Here is a 13,261-nt window from a genome sequence, read left to right as displayed (position 1 = left end):
AACAGCAGAGTGGCCGTTGATCTAACGCACTCAAGATATGGCTCACGACAGGGGAAGGCTTTCTAATAAATAATAAACTTATTAATGCCGGTGAGAATCCTTTAGAGCATTAAAAAAGTAACTGCTTTGACTTGAAGTTTCAGGGAGGAGATCTAACCAATACTTAACTGCAAAGGCGCATGCTTTTATTGCAGTTTATCTTTGTATAGTGTAAGTGGTATAAACAATAGTTAACGCAGGTTGAGAATTGCAAACATTTATTAAACGTATGAAATAATTTCTAAGAAAATATGTAATACATAGAGCATGACGCTCAAAGAGGTAATGTTTTACATAATGTATAACTTAGGAAGTGCTATTTGCTAATCTAGCAAGTAGGTAGCTAGGTGTTGGTGCCACTGCTACGCATGGACACACATAGGCCACCAGTTGAAGACCCTAGGCACCTAGCGTCACCATGGTCACTAAAGAAAGGACACCCCAGAAAGCGCAATCTGCACCAATTGTGTAATACATATCCTACCTCTTTAGAGAATATAATCTTCTAGACCTTTTTCAATTCCACCTAAGCCAAGTTTGCCTAGAATTTCGAAATCGACAGGTCGTAGTTTGCATCCACCATTCTTTGCCGGAAGATTCTGCTTGGTTGTACACTCATTGCAAGTTCATCCGCCATACAGTTACCCTCTATATCCCAATGACCGTGAAGCCAACTGAGGTTTACATTGTTCTGCATAGCCATCTCTTGCATAGATTGGCGGCAGTTAAGCATAATTTTTGATTTAATTGTGACGGGACTCACAGCTTTCATTGCTGCCTGGCTGTCAGTAAAGATGAACACCTCTTTACACAATTTCTGTCGGCCACTATGGTGTTGTGGTAAGCAGCGCGCGCTTTCACTCATCAACACCTGCGTTCAAGCCCTGGTCAAAGCAACATCGCAAAAAAATATAGAAAAAAAGTTTTTTCTTAACAGTAGTCGTCCCTCGGCAGGAAATGGCAAACCTTCGAGTGTATTTCTGCCATGAAAAACAGCTCTCATAAAAATACAATCGCCGTTCGGAGTCGGCGTAAAACTGTTGGTCCCTCCGCTTTGTGTGACAACATCAAGGCGCACGCCACAAGTCGGAGGAGAAGCTCGGCCAAACACTAACATATGTGTAAGCGCCAATCTATTATTATTATTATTTTCTACACCCAGAAGAAAGCTATATTTTTTCAGAATAGGGGAGTGATCCTGCAACCCCGATTTACTTTCTCCTGTCTCTCTTATCACAAGTGCAGCAAGAAATACCATTTGCTGATCCGCTAGATCTAGTGGCATAAAATCCAAAAAGACATTTAAAGCATCATTTGGTGTTTTCCGGATTGCTCCGCTGATGCAGATCATGCTAGTCCTCAGTACTTTGCTGAGTAGATTAAGAATAGAGGCCTTGTCAAAGGCAGACCACTATGATATAATTCCATAAAGGATAATCCATTCGGTCTCAACTCCCATTTATTACCAATGGACGTGCCAAGGACGCATTCTCACAACGCTGGAAACATAGTCCAGTTCAGTTTTCTGTCGAGAATGACGCATAAGAATTTCCCCTTATTCGTAAAGCTTAGAAGTCTCCCATTTAGCTCCGGCGGAGTCAGTAGCGATGGCTTCCCGTGAAGTGAAAAAGTTCCACTTTTTCCGAATCAACACAGAGGCCACAACGCGTGGACAATCTTGGTGCATCGCTAAGAGGCCTCTGCATCAAGTCGCATAGAGTTTGCGGGAATTTTCCGCATGAGCGACAATCTTTTCGCTTCCCGATTTAGTCTCCCACAAGAGGGACTTCGCGGTTTAGTTCCAAAAGAGTGGCAAGAGCACACCACCCTGCGGTGTGCCCCTGTCACATATTTTCAAGCCCAGTTCTCAACGATGTGTGTCATGATCACCCTGCACAAGAGCACCTACCTTATAAACTCCACCAGAGAATCGTACACCTCCAGACCCCTCAAAGTCTGTGTTGTGGCCTCTGAATTTCTGAATTCATGTTGTTAAAAGCTCTGTTAATGTCTAGAAAGGCTACAAGACAATAGTCTTTGTAACTGAAAGACTTTTCAATAAAGCTTACCATGCTGTACAGCGCAGTCTCTGTGGACGTGCCCTTCTGATAGGCACGTCGATTGTTAGACCGTAGTCGACTGTCAATGTTGACAGATGGGTAATTACTAATTATCCTCTCTGGGTTTTAAGCACAAAGGAGGAGAGGCATATAGGTCTGAGATCCTTTGCATTTGTATGTGAAGCCTTACCGGCTTTTGGAATAAAGACAACGGAAACAGATCTCCAGACCGCCGGTATGCAATTGACCTCCAATTAATTAATGTCAAAATGGCATGTCAACCTGCTTTCTCGTTTCCTGTTATATCACAATGTCCTGGTACCTATACCAGATGCAAAGCGAACTGATCTGCTATGCCATTGAAGTATTTGCGGCAATTCGCTACCGTATGTGAATTTATCATGACGGAATCAAGTGTATTTATAGCAGCTTAACTGTCGGAGTAGATTTAAATTATATTTGTTGTGACAGCTATGTGACGTATACAATCAGCAGCTTCTTGCATAGCCGCTATTTTGGCTTGAAAGACACTACAGAGGTCTGGGAGGCAGAAAAATAACGCCAACTCTAGTTGCTCAGCTTATACTACTCCGTCTACCTTGCTATCAAGTTTGGATCTATCAGTGTAGATCGAATTTATATGCCCCGGACCCATTCTGACCATAATTCTCTACTTACTGTCCCTGTCTGATACCTTTTAGTGAAAGTGGACGTTATTCTTTCCAACTTTTTAGTTCTTGTAGCCTTAGGGCAGCGTTTGCGGCACATTAAATCAATTGATTCTGGACATAACATGGCCGATGTGCGTGTTGTCCGCAAGGCACTACTGATACAGATTAGCGCCGTCCTTTGTACCGTCTTTTCTCTAAGCGATCAGGTTGGTCGAATACGAATTTCGTTTTTGAAAATGTTTGCAACATATGGATTCGTCGGAACGCCCACTCAAATTCAGATCTCGCCCATCAGTGCCCTGAAAGCTTAGTTTAGGTAAATGAAAGAAGCCGTAATATAAGACTTTTTTTGATGTTTATCTTACAAAGCCATGCTTATTCAAACATAGAAATGAAATAACGTACGAAACGCGTAAAAGAGAGTCCGCGATTTTTTTTTGCCTCTTTTTCTAAGTTTTAATAATAAACATACTACCTATACTTAAGTGCTTTTTTGTTAATCGACTTACTTTTGCGCTTGCAAACAGCTGATTAATGCTTGTTCTTCTCTATCCAACTGACATTTGTTGGTTTGTGTGTAAACAAATTCAAATTACGGGAATTTAGTGACACATTCGATGAGTTGCGGCAGAAGAGCCGGTGATTCTTACAGCATTCGAATAATTTAATTGCATCTTAGTTTAAATGTAGAATTAACTGAGTGAATTTACTCGTTGACACTTTTGTGATGCACACCGTTTTAGTTTTATTTTTTTGCAACAGAGACAATTTAGATTTTTTTAGTTTTTTTTTTACTTTCTTATGATTATCGACACATTTTTCAAAATTTTAACGTCCCCAAATGGCCTTAGCTTCATGCTTTTTTAAAGCGGCCTTCTATTGCAGCAGAATTTTTTAATTTTCACATTTTCGTACTTATGTATGTATGTACGTATTAATTTTACACTTTATAATAATTTTTTGCTTCCAAAAGCATTTTTCACACTACTCAATTATTTTAATTGACAAGTATGTATTTACTTAACTTAATGCAAATCAATTGAGTTTTACGCTTGACACATGCACATTGACATTTAATAACCGCTAATGGAGCTGCTGTCACTACGGTGCCTTTTCTGCGCCTTTGCCAGCTGAGGTTACCATGATTTATTAATTAAAAGTGACTTTCAATTAAAAATATAAAAATTTAATTTAATTTACTACTACCAGTTTTATTATTTTACGGATAGTTAACTAATAGACGTAATCAAGTTGCGCGTGAACACACACATGCAAACACACAAAAACTTGCGCATTTACACCTACACAGATAAAAAGAAAAGCACTGCAAGCTGGCAATGCTGCAACGTAAATAAACAAATGAAGATGTAAGCGTCGTGAGCGGAGATGGAAGAAGAGCAAGAGCAGGAAGCAACTGAGCAGCAATGTCGAACATTTCCTGCCGAAGCAGAGAGTGCCAAGAGCAAGACTAAATCTCGTTTGGTAGTGTGCGTGTAGATTTTACTTTTCGTGAGCGTGATTTTAAAATGTAAATGTCAAACTTTATCGTAGCCACAGTTTCACTGACAGCTATAATGGCACTCTACTAGCAGTGTTGCCGCTGCCCAAAAATAAAATTTACCAAAATCGTTCAAAAAATTTACAAAATTCCGTTAAAATTAAGCAACTTATTTAACGGGCCTTATTAAAACGATAAATGCTTGGATATAAGTACTAGTTTGAATGAAGCCGTATTTGTAAAGTAAGTGGAGGCAATATAAGGCCCACTTTTGTCGTCAAAAGTAAGGATTTGGACAATTTGAAAACAATTACACATTCTTTTAGGCTTTTAAAATAATAATAATAATATGTAATATAATAGTTAGCTGCCCTTTCGCTAGTTTTTTGAATGCATGCATAAAACCAGTTTGGTATCATGTTATCCATAATGTGCGTTTTGATCTTCTCACACAAATGAAGGGACCTAAAGTTCTACGTCGTATCCTAACGGCAAATGGTTTTTATGAGAAGCGATTTCATGGCAGAAGCACACTCGGAGGTTTGAAAATGCGACGACCCTGGATTGGGAGCCTTCCTAAAATAAAATTGAAACTTTTATTGAAATGGTAACTCTTCTGACTATGAACGTTTGAGGAAAATAATCTCTTTTGACTATTTTTATAAAAAAAAAAATTTAGCAAAACGAAGAAAAATTTAACATTTTAACAGGCAGGAAAATGTTAATCAATTTTGCTTATTTTCAAGCAAAACGGCAACGCTGTCTACTAGCCAAGTGACAGCTGTGCATAAAAACAGGTGAGAGAGCGCACGAGCTCGCTGCCTCGCTATATTTTATAAACTGACTGGGCAGCATTGGCCTGCTGTCTGCTACTTGCTGCCGTGCGCGCCCACCCACCCTTTCACAAGCGAGCAGATGCCCCACACAGATACACACGCATACAAGCGCACGCTGTACGCGTATAGTATGTGCGTGTGTGAGAGCGTGGCGCTGTGGCAATAAAAATGCTCTCAGCAGTAATCTAATTGGCACTGTGTATAGTTTTTTTTTCGTTCAACAAGAAAATTTGTAGATACACAGAGAAGTGCTGATACACGAAACTGATGATGAAGCGTATGTAGAGTAAAATGTAGGGGAAAAAACACACAAAAGCGTATAAAGCGTCGTAAAACAATAGATTTAGTAGCCGAAAAAAGTTAAGCGCACACAGAAAAAAATTTTAAAATTAAAAAAATTAAGTTGCGTTAACTGGAGGAGCGTTGCTGTATGCGCCAACGACCGCACTCTATACATACTTGCATGTGTGCGCGTGTTTGTGCGCTCTCTCCTTTTGGATGAACGCGTGCATATGTGTGTGAGCGCTACTACTATGCATTTGTGCCCTGCGACGTGGTGGCGAGCTGGAAGCGGGTGGCAAGAAACTCATTAAAAAGTGGGCGCGTTTGAGAAAATTATAAATCGCACATAATGTTTGACAAATTACATACTTCTATTTAAACTTCAGCAGACATGAAATTGCAAATTTTAATTATATGCAAGGAAAGTCATGGCAAAAAGTAGTAAATCTATTGAATTGTAATGGAGAATATATGTATATACGAATCTGCTATGCTGCGCTCTTTGTCCAATAAGATTCTCATTGTTGTTTTTGCTTTTTTTTACGCTGCTAGCCGTAAGCGCTTTTTCTGCATATACATAGTAGCTTACAAACATACATACAATATGTACCACATATGTACATACATACGTACACAGCAGCAGTCAGGCAGTCAATCAGTCAGTAAGGCAGCCAGTAATTTCAGCCGCTTTTATGGCCCAACTCGTCTGCCACTATTTTATTTTTTATTACATTCATTTCTGTTGTTGCACGGCATGCAGCAGCGGCAGCACTCGTTGTATGTGCGCGCGTTTGTACAGTGGTAAATATGCATGTATACATATGTACGTATGTATGTATGTAAGTATGTTGGGTTTTTGTGCTAATGCATACATACTTTCAAGCGCGCCCTTGCCTTTGTGTGCGTGTGTGTGCGCTATGGTCGCACATTTCATTTATTCAACAAGATTGTATGCACATACATATATTCAACACATATATATGTATCTGTGTATGTGTGTTTTATGGTATGCATGCAAGCGAGTGTCTCCGTATGTTTGTATGGATGTGCGTCCAGCGCTCGCATCGCACAGTGCGATTGCCACTCGTTCATTTCCCGCCGCCCACCCCCCCTCCACAAGCGACAGGCTATACAGCATACCTACTCTACACCAACTACACTTTGTACGCCACAATGCTTTTTCCACCCCCTGCCTACTTCCGCTCGTCGCACGTTTGACTGGAAATTTTTCTTCACATTAGCTTCTTCACTTTTTCTTCACTTAAATTTTTTCAATTATTTGGAGGATTTTTATACAAACTTTGTTTGTTTTTTACTTATAGGTACGCCAGTGCTTTCACTCACTTTACTAATTTGCCTACGATTTATGTATGTATGTATGTATTTATTTATTTTCTGTAATTTACTCGCACTAGCTGTGCTTAGTCCTTTTTTTTACGAGTAATCTGCACCACACGCTTTGTCTTACTACTGCAACACTACGGCACCACCACTGTCCAGTCAACGCGCGCTCCTGTCCGTTTTATTTGTTAGCACTCGCACTCGCAATTTGCTTATTTTTCACTTCATTTCCATACGCATGCAAAGCACTTCTGTAATTCACGATTTTTTTTTTTGCAATTTTTCTCGTTACTTTTAATTCAACTAAAAGTTAATAGCGTTTTTAATGTCGTCCTTATACTGCAAGCTGTTGCAGCTACACTCACTACACGAAATACGGGACACTGAACAATCTTCTCCTAAATACACCCAACTCCCGCCGTGGGTGGGTGGCCCGTTGTTGCTGGTTGACTGCCTGGCCGACCGTTTGGTTAGTTCGTCGTTGGTTGTAACCTCACTGCGCTGGCGTTGGTGTTAAGCGGGGCGAGTGGGGGCGCCAATAAGTGGAAATCCGAAAACTTCCAACCGTGCGCACACAACATACCAACGAGATTTTCAATTTAATACTAAATTTTGTTTGCATGCCAAACGGGCGAGCGCAGCTGCACCACCACTAAGGCACAAAGTTGCGTTCAGAGAGAGGAAATCACGCACACACACAGAGGAGGTGTCATGCTCATGTACGCATGGCAAATGCAATGGCGTTCTCTGTGATCACTGGCTTGTACGTACATGCATATGCATGGGTTTTGGTAGTGGTATGCATGCATTTGTATGTACATTTGCAAGGGAGTGTTGATGGCCATTCAACGGACTTTTAGCTGATATTTTGCTATCGAGGTTGACATTTACTCTAACTTGGCAGCACTGCTGCTGGTAAATGTCCAGCGGATGTACCAAATAATCAAAGTTTGGCTGGCTTTAAAGCCGAATCGGAAGTGAATTACATTAGGAATGTTTTTAATTAATTTACATGTATCTGCATATACATAATATACAAGTAAGACAAGTAAGCTATCATTATCCAATGACTATTTTTGATATAGATGTGGAATATCTTTGGCAAATCTAGTATCCGGCTAATGTTTACTTATGTTAAAGTGCCAGTTATGTCTCTTCTTCTTATTTGGCGCTGTAACCGCCGGCCGCTGTGGTGTAGTGGTAAGCAGTGCGCGCAGGGCCTGTGTTCAAGCCCTGGTCAAAGCAACATCGCAAAAAAATATAGAAAAAGGGTTTTTTCTTAACAGCGGTCATCCCTCGGCAGGAAATGGCAAACCTCAGAGTGTATTTCTTGCATGAAAAACAGCTTCTCATAAAAATACAATCAACACTAACATATGTGTAAGCTCCAATCTATTAACCGAGCGATTTTGCCCGAGTTCAACAAAGCACACCAGTTGTTTCTCTTCTGTGCCAACTGTCGTCAATTGGAAATGCCAAGTGAAGCCAAGTCCTTCTCCACATACCAAGCCACCGGAGCCGCAGTATTTTAATTCGCTGGACTATGTCTATATCATTGTAAAGCTCGTGCAGCTCATCATTCCATCGTCTGCGGTACTCGCCGTCGCCAAGGGGTAAATGCCCGTAAATCTTCCGCAAGATCTTTCTCTCGAATACTCCAAGAGCAGCCTCATCGAATGTTGTCATTATCCATGCTTCTGCGCCATATACCAACACTGGCATAATGAGTGACTTATAGAGTGTGGTTTTCGTACGTCGAGAGAGGACTTAACTTCTGAATTGCCTACTCAGTCCAAAGTAGCACTTGTTGGCCAAAGGATTTCCATGCTGACATTATTATCGGTGTTAATGCTGGTTCGCAAGTAAACGAAATTCTCTACTTTCTCAAAATTAGAACTGTCAAGAGTGACGTGGGTGCCAAGGCGCGAATGCGCTGACTGTTTGTTTGATGACAGGAGGTAGTTGTTGTTGTTGTTGTAGCGGCTACAACAACCCCGCCCAGATCGGTTGATATCTCAGTCGTTGTCGTCAAGTTCCACTAACGGCAGCCCTAGGAAGCGTGCAGCCCCTATCGGGTCGGTCCACAAGGACAAAGCCGTTAGGGTTGTCGGGTTTTCCGGGCATGTGAAGAGATGTTTTGAGTCATGTGGGGCCTCTCCGCATGCCGGACACTCATTTGGCACATCCTCCTTCAATCTACTTAGGTAGGAGCTTAACCTGCTGCAGTAGCCAGAGCGAAGTTGGGCTATTGTCGTTCGTGTCTCCCGAGGCAGATGAAGCTCCGTCTCGTCTATGTCCGGTGGTGGCATGCCTAGAACGGTATTCACAGGTCTAGAGTCCACATAACTCGAGACTGACTCCCTTTGAATGCCGTTCAAGGTCAGTCGGTAAGCTGACGGGTCCAGAGGTTGCTTGATGAACCTCTATGACCACTATATCTTCTAGTAGCGTGGAATGGCAGACGGTGTCAAACGCCTTTGACAAATCCAACGGTACTAGAATCGTTCTCTCACAGGGAAGGGTTTCGGTTAAAGCCACGAGTTATCTGAGTGTTTATGGCGTTAAGTGCTGTTGTTGTACTGTGCACTTTACGGAAACCATGCTGATGCTTCGCTGGGGTCATGTGGTTTGTGAAATACGGCAGCAGCAACGCCTCGAGTGTCTTCGCTACAGGGGAAAGGAGTGTTATCGGCCGATAAGAATCTCCTTTGTTGGCAGGTTTCCCCGGTTTGAGCAGTGGGACCACTCTCCCCACCTTCTAGATGTCTGGGATGATGAGAGTGGCCATAGACAAATTGAGGACCTCCGTTAGGTACGCTATCCCCGCAAGACCCAAATTTTTCAGCATCAGCATGCATATTCCGTCGGGACCCATGGCTTTGGAGGCTTTCGCCTTCCCGATGGCCACCTGAACTTCACCACAAGTGAAAGCAAGGGGGGTTGTTGGCAGTTTGTGCAGTAGGGTGGTCCAAAAACAGTAAACTCGGAATTGTAATGCTCTCACCCCTAGGATTGTTCTATTTCGAAAAAAAGTATACCCCTATTTTTTTATTTTGAAATCAAAAAATATTTAGAGGTCGCTCAAAGCGCTCAAAGTTTTCCATGTATTTTTATATGAGAAAAAAACAACTTTTCGTAGAAATGGTATAGAATTCTTGAAAACGAATATTTTTCGATCGGAGAACACTGGTTCTCTTCAGGAGACTTTCAGTAATAAGACCCAATTGTTTATTTAACCATTTTTTAATACTAACGATTTTTTATTGGTCCCCCCATTGAATTTTTCAGCGTTTTTGGCGGACCTATAAATTAAAGTTGCGATGAAAAAATGATTAAATAAAAATTTTGGTATTATTATTGGGAATCTGCTGCAGACAAATTGAGTTCTCTTATAGAAATATATTGATTTTTAAGAATTCTATACCATTTCAACGAAAAGTTGTTTTTTCCCCATATAAAAATACATGGAAAACTTTGAGCGCTTTGAGCGACCTCTAAATATTTTTTTATTTCAAAATAAAAAAATAGGGGTATATTTTTTTCGATATAGAACAATCCTAGGGGGTGAGAGCATAAAAATTCCGACTTTACTTTTCCACGTGTATTTTTGGACCACCCTATTGTGCAGCCTTCTGGTCACTCGACGCTTGGCTTTGTTTTGTATGTATGTTACCGCATACCTTTGGACCACGTTAACCGATTTCGATAATTTGTTTTTTCATCGGAGAGGTGGTACCCCACTCAAGGGTGGTCCCATGCAAATTTTTTTTTTAATCCGATAATTGGATCGAGAAGAAATTAACGATAATCTTAAAATTTTATATGACAATTGAAGTCGGTTTTGTTTTTTGCTTAAAAATTACTTGTTTCCTATGTGATTGGCCGCATATCTCCTCCAATTTGTGGCTTACGTTCTGATATCGTTAACACAAATGAAGGGGCCCACAATTGTATGCCTCCTCCGAACGGCAAATGGATTTTATGAGACCCTTTGTCAAAGCAAAAATGCGCTCAGAAGTTTGCCATTACCTGTCGAATAAAAACAACTTTTTCTAATTTTTTTTTTATGTTGCTTTGATCAGGGTCCTACAAAGTGATAGTACGCACCTCTTACCATTCAGCCAAAAAATAAATATTTTTAATTTAGCACGAAGTAATATTAACTATTTTTAATTAATTCAACGCATATTAACTAATAATAAAATTAAATATACATACATACCTTTGTAGGCATTAATACATAGTAACACTTCAAATTCGAGTTTTATATAAGCAAATAAATTCAGCGTTTACATTTAAGACATTTGAGCCAATAATAGCCGTTCTCACGTCAGCCGGCTCTACGTAACCAGAACGACGTAGATTAATATCTGGCCATTACTTGCCAAAACCTTTTGGGTACAACAACAGCAACATCTTAACATTATGCAATCGTACTTGCGCTGTAGTACTGATTGAAATTAATCAAGGCAATCAACTGGCCAATCTCCTCCTGATAGCCATGACGCACAATCTTATTACCCAAATATATAGTGAATTTGATGAATTTATCAAATTCCTGTTCATCGTTGGCGAGTTTTTCGTAGCGCGAATGCGTAAAGTGCTCGTCGCCGCTGCGTTGCTTGAATTCGCGCGACTTCAAGTTGCTATAGAAGAAGAGGGAGCAAAAATATAGAATTAAGGGAGTTTAATTTATCCGCAAATAACAAAACTCACTTGTAGAACTTCAGCGAGATTTTGAATATACTTTCGATGGTATTGTAAAACTCGGCGCTGTGTCGATTCAACATGCAAAGGAAGAGAATACGTTTCACGTAGGTTGTATGCTTACGATAGATGTCCTCGATGGACTTTGCCTGCAGCAGGTCATCTTTGAATGTCTTCCACGACGCTTGCAATGCATTAGCGGTGATGTGATTCTGCAGTGCATGCACAAAGTGATAGAATTTGTGGCGCATCAGTTGCACGTGCCGATATTGCGGCGATTTTAGTATTTGCTTGCCATGCTTCTTCACAGCCTCCTTGAGCAACTGATAGGCCCGCTCCAATACCCAACTGATGCGACGAACCTTGATGAGATATTTGAATATGTTGCCATACTGTTCGAGCGTTTCGGGACTGAGTATGAGATTCAGCGGCCATTCGATGCGATAGCTTAGGCTGAGCACGTTTAACACGCCCGGATTGGTGAGATCGAATTTCTGAGGCACATCACTGATGGTGAAGGAGAGATTCTCGGCATTTTTGTCATTGCCTGCAATGCAAACAATTAGTACAAAAAAAAAAAATCAAATGATTGCAAATAACTCACCCGTGATGCTCGATACAAGCGCGGTGTCGAGTATAGAATGCAGCATCTGGTAGTTGAGCAGCTTCGCAGGTGTAGCCCCACTCTCCAGCTTACCTATGATGCCATCGCAAATAATCGAGCCAAATTCGCCGTCCATCAGGAAAAAATAGTGGCGCAAGCTACGAAGGTGATCCAGGATCCGCAGCTCTTCGAGAAACAAACGCATCACCTCATTGTTGACCAAACCGAGATGTGTGGTCATTGGCAATATGACGGATTTTTGTAGAAATTCTGTTAGCGTTATGACGCTCATGCTGTTGACCTTCAACTGCTGCAGCGACTCGCGTGACTTTCTGCCCGCCACTACCATTGGCGTGGTACTCATGTTCAGGCGCATGTAAGGGCTGCGCGTGGCACAGGTGAAGTTGCTATCGAGCAGCTCCCGACTACGTTTGTAGGGATCGCTGTCATCTTGCACTGGTATGGCGAGTTCCTCTTCTGATTCGGCACCTGAGGAGACAGACATAGCGTCCGGCTGTATGGGCGCCTCCATAGCTATTGCTTGCTGTTGCTTCTTCTCGCGCTCAGCGTCAACAAAATCAAAACCGTGCTTGGCCTGCAAGCCGGCGGTGTTTAGCGCGCTTTCAGGTGTCGCAGATGGATCATGGGCGTCCGCAGTTTGGCAGCCGAGCAACCCAGCGCCGGAGGACACCCCTTCCACTGCTTTTGGCTGCTGCTCATTCGCCAACTGAACATTAATTTTTAGAGGCATCTTCGTGGGCGTATTACCGTTAGCGCGATCACTTTGCTGGGCAATTGCGGCAGTCAGCTCCGAAGTACTCTCTGTGAGCGGCGTATCAGAGGTGGTGGACATCGGTGTGGCTGCCTGCTCTGAGGGCGTCTTTCCGGTGAGTATATCGAATTCGCTCTCTAGCACACGACGTCGATTGCGTGCGCGTTCTGTGTCCAAGTTGAGATTGAGATGTGCGCGGTCGGCTAGCGGGCTTTTGTTGTATTCAGCGAAAAGATCGTTCTGCATCATGCGTCGGCGGTTGCGCTGCAAGTCCGTCAACTCGCTGTCCGGGAGCGTATTCAGATTGATGTCAGGTTGGATTGGCTGCTGGGGTGTGGTTGAGCAATAGGTGCCAAATTCGTGAGCGAGAACGCGTATCTTGTTGCGCTGAGCCTCGGTGATTGCTGAAATGCGAGGGAAGAGTGTAAAAAATATATAAAAAAAAATTAAT

At 41.9% G+C, this 13,261-nt stretch overlaps 2 protein-coding genes across 7 annotated transcripts in view; both read right to left on the bottom strand.

Moving 5' to 3' along the window:
- LOC118748531 overlaps positions 1-7,327 on the bottom strand; it is a 303,574-nt gene extending 296,247 nt beyond the window's left edge. Inside the window, exons 1-2 of one of the 6 annotated variants that reach the window (XM_036483047.1) lie at positions 6,527-7,327; positions 3,280-3,933 (exon numbers count right to left, since the gene is read on the bottom strand). The gene's annotated coding sequence lies outside the window, so the exon portion shown is untranslated. The remainder of the gene's footprint in view (positions 1-3,279; positions 3,934-6,526) is intronic. The other 5 variants (XM_036483046.1, XM_036483048.1, XM_036483050.1 and 2 more) reach the window with 5 other exon arrangements.
- A 3,662-nt stretch (positions 7,328-10,989) lies between these two features.
- The window catches only part of LOC118748524 (gamma-tubulin complex component 6), a 38,038-nt gene continuing 35,766 nt past the window's right edge, over positions 10,990-13,261 (bottom strand). Inside the window, 3 exon segments of the mRNA XM_036483033.1 lie at positions 10,990-11,373; positions 11,444-11,981; positions 12,039-13,214. Of these exon segments, the coding sequence (XP_036338926.1) occupies positions 11,151-11,373; positions 11,444-11,981; positions 12,039-13,214 (1,937 nt within the window). The 3' untranslated portion in view covers positions 10,990-11,150.

The sequence above is a fragment of the Rhagoletis pomonella genome, unplaced genomic scaffold (genome assembly GCF_013731165.1).
Source record: "Rhagoletis pomonella isolate Grant_MI unplaced genomic scaffold, Rhpom_1.0 Rhpom_scaffold_00013, whole genome shotgun sequence".
NCBI classification, from domain to species: domain Eukaryota; kingdom Metazoa; phylum Arthropoda; class Insecta; order Diptera; family Tephritidae; genus Rhagoletis; species Rhagoletis pomonella.
Note: the sequence above shows the minus strand (reverse complement) of the source record. Positions and strands in the feature narration are given on the sequence as shown.